The 21,457-nt window shown below is 52.1% G+C and overlaps 6 protein-coding genes across 6 annotated transcripts; 3 read left to right on the top strand and 3 right to left on the bottom strand.

Moving 5' to 3' along the window:
- Positions 1 to 302: 302 nt before the first annotated feature.
- On the bottom strand, positions 303 to 857 carry BDP55DRAFT_558788 (uncharacterized protein; the record flags this gene model as incomplete). Its single annotated transcript, XM_060569840.1, has 1 exon — positions 303 to 857. One exon carries the CDS (start codon positions 855 to 857, stop codon positions 303 to 305), a length of 555 nt encoding a protein of 184 aa, XP_060426278.1.
- Positions 858 to 1,784: 927 nt separating this feature from the next.
- Positions 1,785 to 2,988, top strand: BDP55DRAFT_673362 (kinase-like domain-containing protein). Its single transcript, XM_060575595.1, has 2 exons — positions 1,785 to 2,091; positions 2,206 to 2,988. Exons 1-2 carry the CDS (start codon positions 1,906 to 1,908, stop codon positions 2,866 to 2,868), a joined length of 849 nt encoding a protein of 282 aa, XP_060426277.1. The 5' UTR covers positions 1,785 to 1,905; the 3' UTR covers positions 2,869 to 2,988.
- A 1,099-nt stretch (positions 2,989 to 4,087) lies between these two features.
- BDP55DRAFT_558559 (hsp90-like protein) lies at positions 4,088 to 8,391 on the bottom strand (the record flags this gene model as incomplete). Its single annotated transcript, XM_060569814.1, has 3 exons — positions 4,088 to 4,928; positions 4,982 to 5,916; positions 5,971 to 8,391. The coding sequence occupies 3 exons, from the start codon at positions 8,389 to 8,391 to the stop codon at positions 4,088 to 4,090; spliced, it is 4,197 nt and encodes a 1,398-aa protein (XP_060426276.1).
- Positions 8,392 to 10,906: 2,515 nt separating this feature from the next.
- On the top strand, positions 10,907 to 12,044 carry BDP55DRAFT_750669 (uncharacterized protein). Its single transcript, XM_060580622.1, has one exon. The coding sequence runs from the start codon at positions 11,342 to 11,344 to the stop codon at positions 12,026 to 12,028; it is 687 nt and encodes a 228-aa protein (XP_060426275.1). The 5' UTR covers positions 10,907 to 11,341; the 3' UTR covers positions 12,029 to 12,044.
- A 2,168-nt stretch (positions 12,045 to 14,212) lies between these two features.
- Positions 14,213 to 15,928, bottom strand: BDP55DRAFT_750665 (WLM domain-containing protein; the record flags this gene model as incomplete). Its single annotated transcript, XM_060580621.1, has 3 exons — positions 15,404 to 15,928; positions 14,717 to 15,351; positions 14,213 to 14,626 (listed from the first exon to the last, which is right to left on the bottom strand). The coding sequence occupies exons 1-3, from the start codon at positions 15,582 to 15,584 to the stop codon at positions 14,213 to 14,215; spliced, it is 1,230 nt and encodes a 409-aa protein (XP_060426274.1). The 5' UTR covers positions 15,585 to 15,928.
- Positions 15,929 to 17,372: 1,444 nt separating this feature from the next.
- Positions 17,373 to 19,216, top strand: BDP55DRAFT_252753 (endothiapepsin). The gene is made up of 3 exons (XM_060566290.1): positions 17,373 to 17,928; positions 17,976 to 18,461; positions 18,525 to 19,216. The coding sequence occupies exons 1-3, from the start codon at positions 17,496 to 17,498 to the stop codon at positions 19,040 to 19,042; spliced, it is 1,437 nt and encodes a 478-aa protein (XP_060426273.1). The 5' UTR covers positions 17,373 to 17,495; the 3' UTR covers positions 19,043 to 19,216.
- Positions 19,217 to 21,457: the final 2,241 nt, after the last annotated feature.

Here is a 21,457-nt window from a genome sequence, read left to right as displayed (position 1 = left end):
ACTTCTCTACGACTTCATAAGCTCGGAGACTCAGCTGCCACCCCCACAAACTTCTTTGAGCCAGGATAGAGTAAACTGATCTCAGAAGCCAGCTTGGTGGCTGTGCATGAAGCTGAATACTATTGCCTGATTCCCATGATAGACCTAGTCTTCCAATCATTGTTGGTTCATGGGAATATCTTGAGATGACTGCCGACTTAACAACAACAGCTTTGCCATTGCTTTGTCTGTGATCATCCGCAGTATCCTGAGGTTCAGTTTGGCTGGCAAAGTTTGCAAGTGACATTTGAAGAGACTTCATCTCAGACACCTGTTGCAGTAAGACCGTCACTGAGTAGGACGCCAGTGATCTGTAAAACAAAACAAGCAGTCGTCAGTGATGCAGTAAGATAATTTGGATCGGGAACGACATACGTCTGATAATGTTGCTGCGCTAGCTTGAATAGCTCCAAAACCAGGTTAAGCTTTGAGTCTAAAGCGCAGAAGTCCTCTTTTCGGAGGACAGCCTTTGTCGACGCAAGCTTTCTCTTATATCTTCGCGGATCCGTGACTTGGCTGTGGAGTTGATCGACCATTTCTTGTAAGCTTTTCAAAAGTGTACGAGATCTCTCGATACGTTTCTGTAACTGAGCACTGTTCCAGACCTTTTCCGGGAGTGGGCTATTAGCAACGTCGCTCTCGGTTTCTAAAAGGAATTCCTCAAAATCTTGGAGACGCTCTGCCTTTGCGAGCAGAGCATGAGGGACATTATTGATCTCTCTCCACAAGCTGGCGAGCTTTATCGAGGCTCCAGCAACCTTTGCGGCTATGTCCACAACAGCAATGACGCTTGCCGCTAGGCCAAGGGTTTCCGCCATCTAGAAGTGTGTCTCCAATTGATATGTGTCAAGTCGCGCGAAATTGTACTGAGGATGAAAAATTTCGTTCTTGAAATGAGAAGAGAGAAAAAAGTCGTGGAAATTTGATGAGGGTGCGACAAAACGAAGGGCAGGTGTGAGAGATTATGGTCCCTCGACTCAATGAGGCTGTATCGAAATCATTGGTTAGCGAGTGTCTGCTGTATGACTGGAAGCTGCAGACTCCGCGAGTTGGTTCGCCGGTTGCCTATCTGCATGATAACCGAAGCTGACTGGCGATGGCTGAAGGGTTGCATCAAGTCTACCTTGTCATGTCACGAGGAAGTGGATTATTTTTTACGTGTTGCCATTGATTTATCATTGTCCTTCATAAGGGAGACAATTGAGGCGGAATCTACCTCACGCCTGTGAGTTCCTGGCAGTCGGCTAATAGTTAAAGATGGGCTGTCTGAAAATCGCATTCTGAAGTCATTCATAAAGGTGTTATATACAAACACAGCTAAGGGGGCGTCGATGTGAGGGAAAAGCTGTCTTCTTGGTGATTGTAAGTTTCGTACCGCGCTTCGTACGATCGGGTACCGATTTGGGAGATGGGATAGATCAACAGCAAACCTGGTTCACCGTCTGTTTAGCCCGGATGAATGCAATGTGTAGACTCGTTTCCATGCTTCTTCCATGCTTTTCAGCCAAACAATTGCTTGAGATATCTTTGCACTACAAGACGACGTTGCGTTTCTCACCAGATCTACTACTGGAGGAGTGCCGCTTCATCCAAAACTGCCCCGGACTCGGGTACCCCACAGCGGCCCGGGTGGATAAACCCCGCTCGCCGAATGGCCGGCGTGAGTCACCCCGCACTTGAGCCCGAAAACGGAAACCCTTCGGACCTGCCGCGCTGGAGCAATTTCCTCAAATACTTACCTTGGCGTTCGACAACAAGTGCCCACCCGTACAGGCCAAGCTCGCGTCTTTGCAACAAGCATACGGCAGTCAGTTTCTGTGTTGGCCAGGCAGAATTACGCTTGAAGCGGTCCGAAACCCAGCAGTCATGGAAAACACTCAGCCAACAACAACAACCTCAAAAATAATCGCAACAACGTACCACTCCGTAATAGAATACACAACATACAATAACCTCCCAGCAGTCCTCAAAAAGTTCACCTTCCCCGAAAACCCAAGAACCCTGCACCGCTGGCGCAAAGAAGTGGAAGCTCTAAACCTCGCCAGAGGTCACGTACGTACCCGTCTTTCCCTCCCCCCTTTCCCCCTTCCCTCCCCTCCTTAAACCCCAATCTCATAATTATCTCATATCTGACCTCACTTCTATCCCAACTTACACACCCAACAGCCAGACATATCCCAAATCCTCCACTCCTCCCCCTCCCCACCAACAATAACCCTCCGCCACGAACCAGGCCTCAGCCTCGAAAAGTTCATCAACCCCAAAACATCCCTCAATACCCTTCTCCCCTCACAAGTCCACGCGATCTGGTCCCAAATCGCATCAGCCCTATCCCACCTCCACCAAAACTGCAACATAATCCACGACGACGTGAAACCAGACAACATCATCTTCTCCTCTCCCTCTCCCCATGCTTCATCTCACCAGCCACCCCATGCAGTCCTAATCGACTTCGGCGCAGCCCTCACCTCCCCGTCCACCCTGCCCCAAAACGGCTGGACACCCTCCGGAACACCCCCCTACGCACCCCCCGAGTTCTTCCACCGTCACAAATCCTACGCCTCTGATGTCTGGGGGCTGGGTATCACGATGCTCTTCTGCTTTGGATGCATCCCTCTCCCCACAGGCTCCTGGCTCCTTCCCCATGTTTTTGAACATGAAACTGTCAAACGAGAGATGGAGGCGTGGTTAGATCATATTGAAGAGCTGCGGAAATCGTTGAGTAGTAGCGGGGATGAAGAGAAGGTGTTGCTGGGTAGGATGTTGGAAAGGGATCCGGAGATTAGGATCGGGAGTGTTGAACTTGCGGGACTTTTGAACCCATCTTAGAACAGAAGGTGGTCTGGGGAAGTTATACGACGGCAGAGAGATAGTAGAGTGTCAGCATCTACATCTAGTCCTGGGGCTAGGTCAAGACGGTATCTAGATCCGTCATCCTTCACAACAACATCAAGATGAACATTGTCGCCATAAACCACATAAGCTCGAGTCACTCCCCAGCACGCACCACTTCCATCCACCTCACCAACCCGACCCGGCCCTCCGGAAACTCCATCCCAGCAGTACATCCAAACCTTCTTCTTCTTCAGCTCTGACCTTCCCTTCATAAACTCATCGACTCACAAGCAGGGCCAACCCCAGACACGAAGTTCCTTTCATCCAGCACAGCCCCTGCACCAACCTCCCACGCAATACCCCAAACTCGAAACTCTTTTAAACAAAATCACCCGCATACCTTGCCTACCCGCACTGCACAACACTATATAACCCCCCGAGCGTACTTCGTAGACGAGCATCCCCTACCAATACCCACCGGATCAGACTCCGAACTTTCCCCCCTCCCCTCCAAAATTCATCATCCCATCCACGGCACGCTCGGGTACCTTTCTTCCACCAACAAAAGTCTAGATCCGATCTACAAAAACTCTCATTCGGTTTCGCTTCGCTTCCCTATGTGACAGCAACTCGTGAGAAACATCACACATCCCATGGCCCCGATGACCGCCCGGTACTCCACAGCTCAAAACCATCCGCATCTCATCTCACACCAACAAAGAACAAAGAGGGCCAGGGACAGTTTTATCAGATTGTTGTACTAAAGTTCGATTTCAGTCATTACCGACTAGAGTTATAAAATAAAGAGCAAACCTGGGCTCGTAAGCAGCAGGCAGCAGAATCTCATCAAAACCCTCGACTCCCCCCCATTCTATCAGTTCCGGCGGATCATGTATAACCACAAAACCATTGCTATCTGGCGAGATTCGTTCCGCCCGTATGCCGCATTTTCGTTTTTCGGGTTCCGGTTTAAAAAATCCAACCCCCGCCCGCTTTATGCGCCGATCGAAATGCCAAGATGCAACGTGACCTGCCGCATCCCCAAATGTCCTGCTTTCCGATTTCTCTGCTGCCATATGTACAACTCTGTGTGTCGCGTTTGTAAGCATAAATACAGTGACCGGGCGCCATGCACCTCGCTGTGGTAGTAGTGAACATTCCCCCTGGTAAGCACTTTGAAAAAAAGTAGGATGCTGTAAGCACTCCTCCATGTCTATGACCTCCGCTTGTGTTCCTCCTTTTCCAACTTTTCCACGTTTTCCTCAGTCAGGGAATCGCCAGCTATCACCGTTTGGAAGGATTCGCCCCGTCGCGGGAGCTTCTTCCCACCCGCGGCTTCCATGAGCTTGCCTTGCTGTGCTTGCAACGCAAGCTCGTCAGTCTCGGATCGTCTGATTGGTTTGATGGATTCCGCCACATTTGGGGAGTCGAACGGTGATGGCTCATAAGAGTTGTTCCTAGTAAGAGGCCTAGGTGTCACCGGATCGCCCCGACTTTCACGATCTGCTTCCTGGCTTTGCTCTCGTTGGCGGCTCGATGGCGCCACAGCTTCTGTTGAGTCCGGGGGTGTAGGATCCGGGTGGTCATGTGCTATGCCAGGGATATCAGCGTTGCTGCAGTGTGCAGCGGTGTCTGAGCAATCAGACATGGATCCATCCGACTCCCTGTATGTTGTTTGATGTGATCTCTTCATCAAGCTCCATCGGACAAGCATTCTTTCCAACGTCTTGCTCTTGACTGGCTTGGCAAGATAGTCGTCCATTCCTGCTCGAGTGCATTTCTCCTTGTCGCCTTGGATTGCCGATGCCGTCATCGCCACAATTGGTATATCTTGCACGTAGGCCTTATACGGCAAGTGGTGGCGGAGGAGATGTGTACACTTGTAACCGTCAATGACTGGCATTTGCACGTCCATTAGTATGATGTCCGGCTTGCTGTGTTTGCCTTGCTGCGCTGCCGCCATGTACTCGAGGGCGTCTTTTCCGTTCCATGCTGCGGTTACCGTGAAGCCAAGTTTCATGATTGTCTTGGTTGCGATTTGCTGGTTGATTGCACTGCCAAGCTGTTAGCATGAACCGTAACGTGGCCAATAGAAATGAGCACCCACTTATCCTCGACGACAAGAACACGGATTTTGGCACGTTCAGCATGTGGCAACAACTCCTCGTCCGAAGCCGGCGGTGTCCGTACCGATAGTCGCCGTGATGGAGACTTGTGTTTGTCGGTTAGGAATTGCGAGGACTCGCCTGAGGCGGGAGGCGTGTTTAGCAGCTGTTCAAATTCTGAACTGTGACACGAGACGCTCATCTCAGACTGTAGCCTGTCCGGTAGAGAGCCAATCTCGACGAGCGGTGCCCTCCCTTGGTTCTGGGGTTTGCTGAAGGGTACCCAGAATGTTGCCACAGTTCCATTGCCGAGGGCGGATTCCAGCGTCATCTCTCCATGCATCAACTCCAGCAGGTTCTTGCAAATCGTGAGACCCAAGCCCGTGCCACCAAACTTTCTGGCCGTGGACGAATCTCCTTGGCTGAAGGGTTGGAAAAGCTTCTTCCGCACCTCCTCCTCGATTCCGATACCGCTGTCTTCAACGATGAACTTGACGATGATGCTATCCGACGTCTCCTTCTCCTTCTGCACCGAGAACTTGACATAACCTTGGTTGGTGAATTTAATACTGTTGGTCAAGAGATTCGTAATGATCTGGCGTACACGACCGGGGTCACCAATGACAACCAGATCGCGTTCGATTTCTTTCGAAATATCGGATCGGAAATCCAGATTCTTCCGCTCAGCAGCAAAACTCAACATTTTCCTGACATCAGTGACAATGACTGAAAGTGAGAACTGGACTTCTTCGATATCGAGACGTCCGGATTCGACCTTGGAGAAATCAAGGATATCGTTGATGACCGTCAAGAGAGCATTCGCCGACCTCTGAATGTTTTCGACGTACTCGGTCTGTTCAGCGTCAAGTTCCATATCCCTCAACAACTCGGCCATTCCGATGACGCCAGTAATGGGCGTCCGGATCTCGTGAGACATCTATCAACGCGTAAGTTCATAATTCTACAAGCTCCTGCAACACAAACCACTTACATTGGCAAGGAACTGGCTCTTGAGCCTGTTCGCTTCCTTCGCAGCCGCCTCGTTCGCCATCGCTTGCTTCTTCTCCCGAGATTCTTCTTCCAAATCTTCGGCCTTTTCCTTGAGCTCACTCACGTCCATGATGACACCAATGACGCCTTCGATGCGGGCCTCGTTAGTCACAATGGCATCTTTCGTCTTCTTGCCGATAATAGGCAAGAACCTCGTCCGGTACCAGTGTCCATCCATGCCGTGCTCTGCCACCTCTTCCGTCTTTCCGCCCGCCAATATGTCTTCGACGGGGCGGAGGAATTTAGGGCGCTCGCCAGTCTTGAGCTGGGGGTTGAGTCGGTTGAAGACCTCGTACATGTTCTGGCCAAGGAACCAAGTCGCTTGGTTTGCGGCACTATCATCCCCGTTGCTGTCCCGCATCAGCGCACCTTCCAGCATGGTGAGGTTGAGATTGGTATCGACGGTGAAAATGGTGACTTGAGAGTGCGCAAGAACGCTCAGTAACTGCTGTCGGGTACTCCTGGCAGCGAGTTTGGCTTCAATGCTTTCGTTAACGTCGGTGCAAGTTCCGAACCACTTTTCGATCTCGCCTGTCTCCTTATTCCTCTGCGGGAGAGCTCTCCCCAACATCCACCTCCATTCGCCAGTTTTGCTGCGGCACCGGTATTCCGTAACGTAAGGATTGCCGGTTTCTAGAGAGTGCTTCCATCGCCTAGCGCTTTCCGGTACATCGTCCGGATGGAATGGATGTTTCCATCCTGAGCCCATTGACTCCTCAGGGGTGAGCCCTGTGTATGAGTACCACCGAGTGTTGAAAAAGTCATGATAGCCATCTGGTTTCGTCGTCCAGACAAGCTGAGGCATAGTGTCGCAGATCAGTTTGAAGCGCTCCTCATCTCTCTCCTTGATCTCAACAATCTCTTCCTTCATCTTGGTGATGTCTCTGAAGGTGACAACGCCGGCCATGAATTCGCCGGTGCTATCATCGCGGATTGCCTCCCCGAGCGCATCGTACACCATCCTGTTACCCGACGGGTCAATCATACCAACACGCATATTGGTGAAGGGCGTCTCCGTTCTGAGCAGGACCGAGATGGGGTACTCGCTGACATCCAACTCCCTCTCAAAGTCCTGGTCCCAAACTGTCCAGCTGGGTAGCAAATCGAATCCATCTGATGATTTCTCCAAGTCGCTTTCTTGCCGAAGTAGTTTCCGAGCAGCGCGATTTGGAAACGTCACGCTTCCATCTTTCCACATCGCCAGGATGGGCATTTCCGTGTTATCAAGTAAGGCGTCTTTCATGAGAATCATCTTCTGCAAAATCGAGGGCGCGCTCGCATGTACGGCTGTCGAAGGTGGGCCCATTGGCGGGAACGGACTAGACGAGAGTGAAACGGCGCTGGGGCTTACGCGGAACGATGGCGAACTAGAATCGTGGCTGGAACTGACGGAGGGCGGATTCGAATTAGATATCGTCTTGCGGTCTGCTTGTTCCAACAAATTCGGCCGCGCAACCGCTTTGCGGCTCGGAGCCGACTGGGAAGGCGGAGAGTTTGTGCTGGTGAAAGCTAGGGTGAAGTAGACTTGGTGATCCTCAATCTCCCATATTGTCACAATCATTTTGGCGTAGACTTGATGGTCTGATGCTCCCTTGGCCCGAGGATCGAATCCCGGCTTTCCCAGCTCTTTACGGGAAATGACGACATCCACTACGGCATCTTTGACCAAGCATGGACCCGTTGGATGGTCCGGTAATGGCGGGGCGAGCGAATCCGGGGTCGGTGTCGCCTCTCCACCTTGGCCTTGTGCGAACATATCCGCCGCATCCTTGGAAGTCTGGTTTGCGCCCATTTCGAGCACGAGGGAATCCAAAAACGACTCCCATCCGACCCAGACTGGACGACCTTCCTGGATCATGTCGATACCAACCTGGGATAAAGACTGTCCTCTTAATCTCTCGGCAACGTATGAGTTATCTTCGGCCGCATCGTTTGTCATCCCAAGCATCCTCCCCATGGCTTCATTGGCAAGCACCACAGTCTTGAGATTATTCAGAACCAGTATCGGGACTGGCAGATATTGCATGGCGGAAAAAGCGAGTTGACCGGGCGTGATGAAAGGCATCGATATGCGGAAGGGACTAGCTGAGTGTGACCGTTTGCCTTCACCGGGTCCCATTTTGAAGTTCTCGCGGAAGAAGCGGCCGCTGCTGGTCGTACTCGGAGCGCCATCACTGCGTGTTGGTACCGGATCCTCTGGCGGGGATGATGATGTGTCGAAGTTGAACCCGCTCTCTCGAGTAGAAGGCCGCGATCCTGAAGGAATGGGTTTCTGAGATGGTACTGCAGTTTTGAGAGGTGAAATTACTGGACCGCTGCCTCGGGCATGACTGCTGGTGATAACAGGTTCAGGAGGTGGCATTTCGGCGATGGCCCACGCATGGGAAGCTGCGGCTCGCAGGTGAACCTCGGTGTAGAAGCGTGGAATATGTTAGGTTTACAGAGATGAAATTTGGCCGCAGTGGAAGATGAACGTGCAACCCTCGTCAGGTGCCCACGGAGCCGGAGTAGTTGGAAGGAGGTTTGTCGGTGAGCAGTAGGCAGTGACCAGGACGTAACAAGCGGCGGCGGCGGCAGAATGCTAGAGAATCGTGGGGGAGTAGAAGGCGGAGCAGAGCATGGTGCGGCGCCTTGTCTGCGTGGAGGGCGTGCGTTCTGGACCGCCGGAGTAAGGACCCGTCTCCGGATAGACGCTTCTTTGGGAATGTGCTCTAATTGTGAGCAGTCGAGGCGCAGTTCGGCACTGGAGGATGAAGAAAAGCTCAAGCGCCCTTCTTCTTCTTGTTGTCTGTTAGTTTACAAGCCTCCCGGTTTCGTGCGGGAAGAAGAGCGGTAGCAACAAGCAGTGGCAATGGCAATGGACATAAGCGACAACGGCGGCTTGGGGTTGGCCGGGCTGTCCAAGGCGCAAGTTGAGCCGGGAAACGAAGGTATTGGGCACCGGGCAAGGCGAAGAAGAATAATATTGGGGCGCTGGTGTAGAGATTCCCGCGCGGGTTGAATTCGACTGCAAACGGCGGCTTCGAAAAAGAGGCGGCAATGATGAAAGTCGGAGGGGGGGAAAGAGAGGTGCAAGTGCGACAACAAGCAATAGCGGCAGGAGCTTACTTAGATCGGCCTGAGATAGAGGGTGTGAGTGTACATACGTGTTTTTGTGTGTGTCGTGTAGTAAGGTGGTCTCGGATGGATAGACGAGCAGACGAAGAGGAACGAAGTGGTCGGATGGCGGCTTAGATTCCGGAAGTGGTGTGGAGGAGGTCTAGAACATAGCGCAGAAGAAGGTAAGAAAGGGAGAGAAAGCTGCTTTGAAACGCCACCGCGAGATGGGAATGGCAATGGCAAGCAAAATACCGAATGTAAGTACAAAAGCAGAAAAAAGAGCAGGTGCGAGATGACGGGGTTGGGGTTGACGAAGCGAAGGGACAATTGCAGCTCGTCAGCTACAGACGCCAGTGTGCAGTAGTTTGCAGGAGTCGTGTGCGCCCTGGGTCTTGGCTCCGAAGGGGGCACACAGGAAAGAGAAAGAGAGAGAGCAAAAAGCGAGTAGGTAATACGGATGAGTATTGGATCTAGGGTATCTGGATGACGGAGGTAGGAGGAGTTTGAAGGAGAAGCAACAAAAGAAGGGGATCAAGCTCACTCACAATGGACAGTTTGGCGGAGAGAATAGGTATCCGTAGATGCAGAGAGACAGAGCAGGGACAGACCAAAGGGTAGGTATCCGTAAGCTAAGCAGGCCTGAACAGATCGGACAGAACAGACCAAAACTGTTAGATGGAAAGATGGGAATTGAATGGAAAAGACAGGACCGAGCTGACTGTAGGTGCGAGTAGGTGGTGAAGCGTGTGTACGAAGTAGATAACCTAAGGTAGGGTACTCCGTAGGTGTAAAGGTACAGTCAGGATTGGCAGACAGGCGACAGACCAGACAGGCGAGGAAAGGACAAGGGATGGGGCCGTCATAGTCCAAACTTTGTTTGAGTGAATATGGTTCCCCTACCTTACCCTTCCTAGTGGTGTCGTCGGTGATCAAGCATCAAGACGCAGGAGGAGTGGTGGTCGAACCCATGCAACGTCTGGGGGGGCCTTGTAAGGTAGCTTGGAGTGCTTGGTAGGTATCCGTAGGGTAACTTGAGAGGGGGGGGGGGGGAACATGGACACCAAAGCTGAACTGGGGGAACAAGTAGGTACAGGTAAGATGGGACTGCGACCGGGACTGGGGGGAGGGGGGGATTTCCCAAGAAGTGGTGGCTGTGGGTGGTCGGTGGGATAAATGGGCCAGAACCGGACTGGACTGGCCCTGAGTAGGGACTATGGATTGATCATTGAGCTCGCGGGTTGTGTTCATGAACGGACCGGGACAGTACGGTAGTAGTGTACACAATAGTGATTACTGCTATCTACCTTGCGGATACAAGCACACGAGGACAGACGACAGAGAAGAGGTTGAGGGGAAGGAAGGCACAGGGTCAAGGAGGGCTAAACATGGAGGCAAATCGGACTGGGCAATGTTTCTGCTGGATGCGAATCACACCTTGGATCCCCCGCCGCCGCCTCTTCCTCGCTCTCGTTCTTCCACTGACTGTGACGTGCTGTGTGCTGTTGCCGTTGGGCATCCAGTGTGTCGAGTTCTGTGCCGGTGGGCGGGGAAGAGGCGATCTTTTTTATTTTTATTTTTTAGGCACACCATAACCATTTTCATTCCTCCTGTTGGATTGATTCCATGCGCTTGAGAGTTCCAGAGCGAGCGAAAGACAGCGCGCGCGTGAGAAGTGCTCAGGGAGAGAGGGATCGTCATATGCTGTGACAGCGGCGGTGGCCAGAGGGGGGACGGGGAACGGGATTGGATGCGAGAAACGGGGGTTGCAAGGGACAGGACTTGAACGGTACGAGAACTTGTACCTTTCTTTGCTGCATATCATGCCAGGCACAACAAGTACCTCACACCCTCAGATTTCCGTGTATCCTTGTATCCGGATCTGCCAGGTACGAAGGTACTTCTCAATCTCAGGCAGGCTTCTTATTTGGCCATGAGGTGGATGGGAAAGTGGATGGGGGATGCACAAGTTCAATCAGGAAGGCATCGAAATCTGATTCCGGGTCCAGTTACGTATCCTCAAGTACCTTACCTAAGCCACCCTAGCAAGTTCCTCGCTCTCATCCATCTCGATGATCCAGGATGAGCCAGGACAGGCACATTGAGCGGTCTGCAGTGGAGTTTCCGCGCTTTCTATGGCTGGCCACCACCTATAACGCCCTTCAAGCTCACTGTCCTTCAGTGGGCCGTAGCACCTGCCCGCTGGGATTCTGAGAATGGCGGTGCCTATTCGAATGGATACATGGCAGGCATGGACGGAGTGGATCCCTCGCTCGCCCTGCGGTCTGCCCACAGCTGAGGCACCAGCGATGGCGGCCATGGCAGCGATGTTCCTTTCTGTCCAGCCCGTCAAATTCGTGATGCCTGTCGCTCTGCCTTCTTTTCCCACTTCTTCATCATTAAAATCGCCCGACATTTCCAACATTCACTTCCTATCCAGGCTCTCCGTGAGGGATTCCCCTGACCAAGAAACAGCTCGAGACACCAGGCACCGCGAGCGCCGACCTGCTTCCATGTTTCAACTCTATCCAGACCCTTCCCGCGTGGCATCTTCCCGTTCGTCTTTGCGGCCCAATCCATGCCATTTGTCCGTCAATCACATACCTCATCCGAGAAGCCGCAGTTTGTCGTTCTTTTGTACGGTAGTTTCGTACTATCCCAGTTCTCACCAATGTCGGTTTTCGTGTAACAACAGAATACGCCCACATTATGCACTAAACCGCCTCACATCCTCTGCATCTCCCCCTTCTAGGCACATGGCATTATCTCCTCCCGTCTTGTTGCCGGCGTACCTACGCCCACAAACATCCACAATATTAATCAAGCCCGGACGACGGATTGAGGCTCCCGCAACGCAAGGCTCGTGTTCTCGATGTGTTGTCCAGCCCGTTCCCCACCACTGAGAGACAGGCCAATATCGGACTGTGATGGATATCATAATCCACTGCCTCTCTGCTGTCGTGCTGCCCAAACCGAGGCCCCCGACACAGACATGGAACCCTGCGCCGGTCCAATATTTGCCTTGCTGCGACGTGGGCCGCAAAGTCCAACGACGATGACGGCAGAAGAGGATCCTCCGACCGACGAGGCGAATCTCGAATATGGGACACGATGGGGCGTCTCCGGGTGGGTCAACTCGATAAAGCTAGCAAGAATGGAATTTTGCCACAAGTGAAGTAAAGATTGGCGCTCCATGCCGCTGCAGAGAGCGACCCCGACCCTAAGAGAGGCACAGCACACACCACCACCACCATCCTCCTGGTCGCCGTTCGTTCGGGACATTTTTTTTTTCTTTCGTGAGCGACATTCTCATTTTGCTGATCCCTTCTTTGTCTTGCTGCGATCCGCGTGTCTGGCCAGGTCCATCAGGTGTGTCGCTCGGCACCCCCAACCGTCGAGGAATTGGTTCAGCCACGGGCTGCTTCCGCCAATGTCTCAGTCTCTTCTTAATTGCCAGACAGCATGTTGCGCTTGTTCCTGGCAGTCTCACGCTGATTTCTAGAACCAATCCACGGTCAAACCGAGTCGTCTGTGATAATCGAGGCCTCTCAGGCTCTGTCTGCCATCGCAATGGGGTTTCGACCAGGGGCCAACAGTTGGTGAAGTGGCATCAACAGCTGATGGGAAACGTCTGGCGCTAGCTAAAGCCTGGGGATCAACGTCCGTGTATTCGTAGACCCTGAGAGAGACGCAGCTTGGTAGCGAGCTTGCAGTTAAGCGTGGTCTTGCCTGCCACCCTCGTCGCAAGCTGATCCATCAATTGACTGGTGATAGATCGGTTGTTGAGTCTATTGCACCGTTGGAATCCCGTGAGCTGTTCGCATCTGCCGCAGCAGCATGAGACCATGATGACAGACGAGGAGGCGACTGCAGCAACCTCCTCTATACCCGTCGCGTGTCCGGGCGATCCCGCCGGTTCGGTTTGACGTGTGTGACGTTCGCCTGTCCTCGTCCATACATCGCCTGTAGTTTGTACTGAGTGTCCTCGGGTGCCGCTGTAGAGAGCCTATCATGCTGTGTTGTTGAGAATGCTCTTCAATTGCATATTCGAGTGTATTGCTGCTTCGCTAGGTCCTCCGTGAATGCGGCACAGATCATCGTTCGGTGAGTATTTTTCCCGCATTGGCTCATCCACTCACAAGCTCTCGATACTTGGAAGTGATGCCTACTACGCTGGATTCGGATAAACGCAAAGGCTTGGGCTTTGGCTATCCCCGACTGGCGTTTGTCGGTGACAAATTTGCCCTGCGTCTAGACCTCACGGTCTCTCCATCGATCGTAGATCTCCAGCTCGAACGGGTCTAGCCCGCAGGCACTCAAGACGCCTAGACCGGGATGGCCACAGACACGACCAGGGCCCTGGTCGTCTTCTCCATATCGGTGCGCCTTCAGTGCCACCAAAGGCTCCAAAGCTGCGTGGTACAACGCAGATCATCTGACCCTGGCCTTGGTGGTGAGAACCAATCATCCTGGTGCAGCACCACCCTTGTTTTGACAAAGCTTTGCTGCCCGAGCGTGTCACCGTGTTTGCCCTGCCCATTATTGACGTCATCTTGGCATATGCAGTTTTGATTGGTAGTCGGCGTCTCTCCCGAACTGTCAGAACGCAACCAGAAGTCATCAAACCTCGTAGACAAAACGAGTGTAGCTCGAGTGTAGTTCGCTTGTGCCACTCAAGGATTCCATATCATGGCGCATCTTTGTCTTGACATGTGCTGTGTGCATGCCGCCCGTGTGTCATCCACACAATGACTCGACTTCTCCCCCGTTTACTTTGCTTGTCAGCGGTGGGAGCGTAGCACTAGGTCACAATGGGTTGTGGGTTGCGTCTCGTTTCTCGGCGTCGTGAGATATTAGGTCATTCCGTCTCGATTTCGAAACGCAGCCTTACATGTACTGCTTAAAGCAACAGACGACATGATGCAGTGCAGGCATTGCAAAATTCTTTCGCTTGCAAGGGTATCATCGGCCATTTCGTCATTTGGACCCTGAGGATCCAGAGAAAGGACCCCTTCACGTGCCATGCTGCCCTCCTCGTTCCTTTGCTGCCGGGGTTCGTCCATGTTATTCGCCTCTTCCCCGCTCTCTCAAAGTGAATTGTCTTTCATCACTCCACATGTCGAACACGTCCACCACTGCCTTTCCATCATCGTCCCACAATACGAACATTGCCAGGTTAGTGGTTTCACTGGCTCGGGGCGTTGAATGTTGCTGCCAGTATTCCTGCTGCTACTGGCTCTGGGTGGACTGCCTGTGAGATCGATGGTGGCAGGCTGGGTCGTGCTTTCCGCCGTTACTGCCATTGCTGCCCGTTGACGTTCGCGCTCGCGCTTTTCGGCATTTGGTGTCCACACTTGACGCTGAGGGTCCTGACCTCGTTCTGTGCCGCACGCATCGCAGCACAAGAAACTCGCAGGATTATGGAGGGTACAGACTCCGCATGTCCAGCCCCGTTGCGGAGCCGGTTGGGGCACCGGTGCAGACACAACAGGTGGCCAAGTCTCTGGCCTCGGTACCGATGGGGGTCTTGTTCCTGGTCCTGGGATCGGTGGAGGAATACTCCTGCTTATGTTTCCGTGATCTCCCATGACGGACCCTCCCCCGTTTCCAGTAGGATTTTGCGCTGTGGGTGGGATAAAATAGCCACCATACCGCTGACGCTCTTCTTCTTGCACCAGTTCCCAGAGAGCTTGCGCTATCGCAGCTTCGTTGGCCGCATCTTCCTCGGCTTGCGTACGGAAGCCGTTCTTTGTAGCTGTCTCGGAGATTTGTTGGATCTCTCTGTCATTGTGATTCGTGTTACCACATCCTTGCAGCGTACTATTTCTGCGCTCAACTGCGCCCATAATGGTTCGCCGAATATCAGACCCGATGCTAGGTCCAGAGCCACCAAGACGCTGGCCCGACCCCTTAGTCAAAGTGCGACGCTTTTCGGCTGACGCTCTAGCAAGTCGTCGAGCTTCATGCATAGGTATTCGGCCGCCTCCCAGGCGATGTCCATCGGATAGAAATCCTTCACCCGTGTATCCCTTTCGAATGAGCGACTCGTGTTCGTCTCGAAGCTGGTTCCACAATGCGTGGAAATTGCCATCGTGTGGTCCAAATATAATGTGGGAAAGTTCGTGGAGCATTGTGTCGACAACATGCTCGATAGGTAGGAAGAGTGATCGGTCGTTGGGATAACGTAAGCGGACGAGAATTCTTTGGCCTCTATTGATATTGAGACCTGAGTATATCATAATTAGTAGACAGATGGCACCGTCGGACATTTGGCATACCAAGAAGGTTTGCTTGTTCTGGGTAGAACTCGGCTAGTTCTCCCACCTTCCACCCTCTAACTCGCATGATGGGCTTGACCAAGGAGGCCACCTTCTTCAGCGTTTGGAGAGCATCAGGGGCGCGCGGAAAATCCGGCAAGTGAGAGAATGATAGAATGAGAGCATCGTGTTCTGGCGCCATATTGTCGACGTGTATGGTTGTGTGTCGACGTGTATGGTTGTGTGTCGTCGTGTAGTCGTTGTGTAGTCGTAAATGCAAATGCGGAGGAGGAGTTTGGCAAGACCCTCAATCGTCGCAAAGAAGGAAATGAAGAAAAACCAGCAGAAGGTCAACGAGTGACGGGGTATCGAAGAAAATTACAGTCAAAAGCTACTCATGGATAGAGTTTACTAGAATAACGTGGAAAGGAAGCCATTCGCATCGTAAGCAGTGGCTGACACGTACGAAGACGCGTAAGGAGTCCTGATGCCTTTCGGTGATAGGGGGAGGAAGGGTCGGGCGGTGAGTCTTGGACTGTCACTGCCTCTTGGCAAATGGCAGAAATTCAGGCGGTCAGGTGGGGTGGCGGGGTAAGTATTTTGACAGGTGGTGACTAAGCAGCACCCTGGGCGGACCTGGCTCGGGAATCTGCTTCCACCTTGAACTTTCCCACCTTTTGAAGATTTGATCCAGCAGCTGTCAAGCCGCCATTCATTCACCTTACCCATGTATTCTCCCATGGGTCATCGCTTCCTCGATCCCTGAATCGTCGGAATTCCGATGAAATGGCATTGGCCAGTCAACCGAGAGCTTGATGTTGGATGGCCAATACCTGGCGAGAAAGATTTGTCCTAACAGGATCTTGGACGGAAAATCAAGGCAACGACACCTTGAAGAGATTAACTTGCAGAGATCGACCACGCCAAGCGACGGCACTATCCTTCGCTTGTTTCTCATATTAATAAATTTGACGACGTCTCTTGGACATGCCTTGTCAACGGGCTGACTACGTCGAGTTTTTCTAGTCACAACTCGGGCTGGTCATCCATCGGAATCCGGTTGTTCCGACGTCAGGGAACAGCGACTTCTTTCACTGTCCGATCCGGGTTGCAATGACCGGCTTACCACTGTAACTCCGCGATGCCAAATACTCACAACCGTTGTACATGTCCGGGATTTCGGCCGAAGCCTCAAGCGGTGTCTTCCGGGTCACAAAAGCTGTCAACTGGAGGATGCAGAGCGGTTTCAGTTTTGCATGAATGTTGTCAGACCTGGGCCACACCCTCACAAAATCCCTCGTTCTCCCCATCTTGGTATTAGACTTTGAACCATCAAGATGTATCGCAATCTATTTCTCCCGCCCTTTTTCATCGCATGTCTCTAAGCAACTTCAGATGATCGATCTTTATTTTTCGCTTTCCCACGTTACGGATGTCCTCATTCAACATCACAAGTAGAGTGCTGGACTTGCTAGACGTGTTTGTGCCTTCTGAACAGGGGCTTGGCGAACCAACAAGTGGTTCCGGAAGTTCGGCATCGCGACTTGGTTGACCTTGTGGACAGGGGTCGCATGCCCGACTTACAGTGTTTCGGAAGCCAAGCATACGGCCATAGAGGCTCCCTCACACCTTTCGGCGTACAGTGTCCGCGAGGAATCACGCTTTGAGATGATTTGAATGATCGACTGTCGCAGGTCGTCTACGGATGCGCCTCTTTGGGAGACTGTCGACTCCGGCGGGCAAACTCGAACGACTCAGCCCCTGGTGCCTACATCAGGTCTTCCGTCGCCAGGCCCGGAAAGTGGAAATTTCTCCCTCCGTCTTGCGATTCGTCATTGCCTGGATGGCGATCCAACTGGTGACTAGGTATTCGAGCATTTCGAAACGGCTGAGAAAGGTCGATCTATGCGTTGCTACAATGGTAAGCGAACTTGGCGAAAGCTTGTGTGCCTATTTCCCCAGGACGCTCCGCGCTTCCAAGCCTTTTGTTTTCCTTGTGTCACTATCTTCGTACTATTATTCTTCCTAGACTGTTGTTTATTGAAAGCTCTGTGAGCTTCCTATCTGGCTGGCTTCACTCCTTCGCCAGACTCTTCTCTTCCTCCGAGTGGCCATGCGTTTTACCAAGCCAGCTGCAGTGGCAGCATTCATTCCCTTTGCTTCTCATCTAGTAGATGCGGCGCCTCGGAAAATAGAAATCTCTACCCTGGGTGGTGCTGCCTTTCGAATTGAGCAGGCTCCCAATCCCGACTTTTACTATGGAAACAGGCGAGGGCCCATCGCCTTGGCCAGAGCCTACTCCAAGTTTGGGCAGCAGATTCCCGACGATCTACTGGGTCTCATCGATCAAATCCTTGGCGAACTTGGATTGCTGAATGGAGGCAAAGGCAAAGGCGGTCGCAAAGGGGGCAAGGGTGGCGGCAAAGGAAAGGGCAAGGGAGGAAAAGGAGGCAACGCCGGTGCTGGTGGTTCCAAGGGCAATGGCACAACCACTGCTCCCGGAGGTGGAGGTAATAAGGGGAATGGCACAAAGACACCTCCAGGTGGTAAGTCTACAAGTTGGCTACTCTGGGTTAAGCTAATAGTCTTGAAGGAGAGGTTGCGGCAATTCCCGCCGAGTTCGACAGCCAGTATCTCTGCCCTGTCCAGATCGGCACACCGCCCCAGACTATCCCGCTCAACTTCGATACCGGATCTTCGGATCTATGGGTCTTCAGCAGCGAGACGCCGATAACTCAAGTCGCTGGGCAGGCATTGTACAACATCAACGCCAGCACGAGTGCCAAAGTCCTCCAAGGCGCCTCCTGGTCGATCTCATATGGTGACGGTAGCTCGTCCCAAGGTAATGTCTACATGGACACCGTCACGATCGGCGGTGTAACCGTAGAAAACCAGGCAGTCGAGTCTGCTACTCAGGTGTCGTCGTCCTTTTCTCGGAATAAGAACCAGTCTGGTCTTGTCGGGCTCGCCTTTGGCAACATCAACACTGTTCAGCCTACCAAGCAGAAGACCTTTTTCGAGAATGCCATGACCAACCTCGCCATGCCACTTTTCACAGCAAATCTCAAAAAGGCAGCGGGTAAGTCTAGATATCACTTCAAAGCTCCTCCAAGACTCTCAAACTAACCTCCAAATCACAAAGCTGGCAACTACAACTTTGGCTTCCTCGACTCAACAGAGTACACCGGCGATATCACCTTCGTCCCCGCCAACACGACGCAAGGCTTCTGGCAATTCACAGCCCAAGGTTTCGCCGTCGGCTCCAACGGCAGCGCGCCCACCTCGGCCCCCCACGCCGCCATCGCCGACACGGGCACGACGCTCATGCTCCTCCCCGACGCCATCGTCTCGGCCTACTACCAGCGCATCGCGAGCGCAAAATACGACGCCACCAACGGCGGCTTCGTCTTCAACTGCAAGGACCAGATCCCGTCGTTTACCGTCGACATGGGCACGTACCAGGCTGTCGTCCCGGGTGACTTTATGAAGTTTGCTCCCGTCGATGGACAGACGATTGAGACTTCGACGACGTGCTTTGGGGGTATTCAGAGCTCTGCGGCTTTGCCTTTTGCGATTTACGGGGATGTTTTCCTAAAGTCGCAGTTTGTGGTGTTTCATGGTGGGAACAAGGAGTTAGGGTTTGCGAATAAGCCCCTTTAATGAATAAAGGTAGACAGACGCTGGACGTTATCTGTTTTTGTAATGCGAGGGGCGGTGGTACAAGGCTTGATGGGTCTCAGCAGCGCCCATCGTAGACGACATGTATTTTGCTTATTCGGTAGAACAGATTCAAAGAGCACTTAGAAAGTAATTTCTATCCCTTGGTACCTCGAACTCAAGAACCTACCTGCTCATCGAAGGTAGCCGTATATCCTGGAACCTCAGGCACATCCACTCCAGCCTATCCACGTATTCACACCCCAGCCGCCGCTTTTCATCCCAACATCCAAGCCACCACACTATGGCCTCAGTCACCTAGATGGTCAACCACCACACCGGCCACCCTCACCCTACATCTACAACATTCTTGCTCAAACGGATACCTGCCCCGGGGGACGCCCCGGGAACGCATTAGCCGAGCGGTTAAATACTGAGCAGAAAATTCCCCTGGGGGGGTGGGGTTTTCATACGTCAATGGTTCAACACCCTGACCGAACTTTTAGGACAAATTTTCTACAGATCTCTTTTTATTTTTGGAGATTATATTTTGACTGTATGGCATTCAGAATTGGCAAAAAAAGGTGTTGAAGTGGTGTTTCTGTCGTTTGAGGGTCTGTAAGTTAGTGGTGGTGGTGGTGGTGAGATCTGTATTATTGACAGAGCTGTGTTGCGTATGCTACGGTTGCCAGTGCCAGGGAAAGCGCGCCGTGCGCGAGGTTAACAACTTCGACTGCGCTCCTGCCGCGCATAGATTTGAGAACCGTAAGAAAGAAAACTGGCGAGCCCATCTGCGTACTTTTGCTACCGGCTAACCTGGAGAACGAAATACAGACAAGGCCTCCTTCCTCCTAGGATTCATGCATCCGCCTCCTCGTGCTTTTCGAACCAAGTCTGCCTCGCCTTCCAGACAACCTTTGTATTGCACAAAGTACGCGTCTAAGATCGCCTTGCTATAGGTTTCCAGGAGATGGTAAGGGAGTCATCACGATCGGCAGTTCTATTCCACACCTCGCTTCCAAATTCGAGGTCATGATAGCGTCAGTAGCGGTAGCTGGAAGAAGTACCTAGCTCAATCTTCTGCATCATTTCAAAGAAAGTCTGGCCGCCAGGAGACCCATGATACTCAATCCTCCCTTGTATTTTCTACGAGTACAGCAGTAAGTTTGTCTAGATTGAGATTGTGTTCAGTGAATAAAGGAGGTGTTGGCCATCGCAGGTTAGGTACCCATGTTTCAACTTCACGCTTGCCTTTCTCTTCTAGCTTCGTGAGTTCAAATCATCACGACAAGCAGAAGTCACTTCAATCCGTTTTTCTTCGCTGGTATAGACCATTTAGGCCAAGGTATGTCCGGGCCCTGCGATCCAAAGGCAATCGCTCGAATAAACTACTTCAACCCAGACGGGATGTGATACAAGGTGAGTAGATACGGACGATCTTGTTGATCTCCACGCAGTCCAATAATGGCCAGGGCAAAACCTCAAGTCCTTCATCGTCACCGTCTACAGTTTCTTCCCGCGCAACATAAGCTAGATAAATCGCTAGGATAAAAACCATATGACTAAAAGTTCACTTTCCTCGCAGGGCTGGGATCTGGAGAGTGTTCAAGAGAGCGGCCTTGTACGGGTTCCAGACTATACCATTATCTCAGACGAGTCCTCCTCCTCCTCCTTCAAACTCCCCTTTCCCCAATATGAGATCTCGTAAAGTTGAAGACAGCCCGATCTATGCCGCAGAATTACCGCAGCTAAAATTCTCGAAGAACTAACAACTAGGTATGAACCGGAATAGTTTCCAAGTAAGCCGTCAGAAAATTGCATGGGCAACACTACTCAAAAGTATCAAGGAAATTCGCGAAGCTGCACAATGACAAAAGGGAGCAAGTAGACATAGCCTACCAGGTTTGAAGGGTGCAGAGCAGGTATTGAGATGACATTGCCACCATTGCGTTACATCCATGCGACATCACTAATAGTTTGAATCACGTCTGTATCATTCATAACTCACATACTTGAGGCAACGTAGTATTCTAGTTACCATTACTCTCGTATAAGCCTTTCTACGTGTAGACTCTTTCGCTTTTCTCTCTGGTTGCTTATGATACAAGCAAAAGCCCAAATGAACAACGCACCACTGCTTCTCAAGCTGCCTCACTTCCAGGGGGGCCATGATACTACGCTTGCGCATCTATTCAAGCTGACCCATCATCCAGAATTAGCAATCCTAAACATGGTCTTATCCCGGCTTCGGACATTATAGAGCCAGTTGTTTATGGCAACTTATCTGTAGTCCATTTTGGCTACCAGTGGATACGTACAAGGATTGATGTAAGGGGTATATCATCCTTTCGGTGTTCGATATGATGTGTCATGTTTCGGAAAGGGAACCGAGAGAGTAAGAACCGGTACAGAACATTG

This window comes from Colletotrichum godetiae (genome assembly GCF_030913485.1).
Source record: "Colletotrichum godetiae strain CBS 193.32 chromosome Unknown BDP55scaffold_39, whole genome shotgun sequence".
NCBI lineage: Eukaryota > Fungi > Ascomycota > Sordariomycetes > Glomerellales > Glomerellaceae > Colletotrichum > Colletotrichum godetiae.
The sequence above is the reverse complement of the archived record's forward strand: the minus strand, read 5'-3'. Positions and strand labels throughout refer to the sequence as shown.

Excerpts from the sequence above, each read along its gene's own strand:
- BDP55DRAFT_673362 (XM_060575595.1), top strand. The coding sequence starts at position 1,906 with ATGGAAAACACTCAGCCAACAACAACAACCTCAAAAATAATCGCAACA. Across the intron at positions 2,092-2,205 it reads TAAACCTCGCCAGAGGTCAC|CCAGACATATCCCAAATCCT; the intron begins GTACGTACCCGT and ends CACACCCAACAG.
- BDP55DRAFT_750669 (XM_060580622.1), top strand. The coding sequence starts at position 11,342 with ATGGCGGTGCCTATTCGAATGGATACATGGCAGGCATGGACGGAGTGG.
- BDP55DRAFT_252753 (XM_060566290.1), top strand. The coding sequence starts at position 17,496 with ATGCGTTTTACCAAGCCAGCTGCAGTGGCAGCATTCATTCCCTTTGCT. Across the intron at positions 17,929-17,975 it reads CACAAAGACACCTCCAGGTG|GAGAGGTTGCGGCAATTCCC; the intron begins GTAAGTCTACAA and ends ATAGTCTTGAAG. Across the intron at positions 18,462-18,524 it reads AAATCTCAAAAAGGCAGCGG|CTGGCAACTACAACTTTGGC; the intron begins GTAAGTCTAGAT and ends CAAATCACAAAG.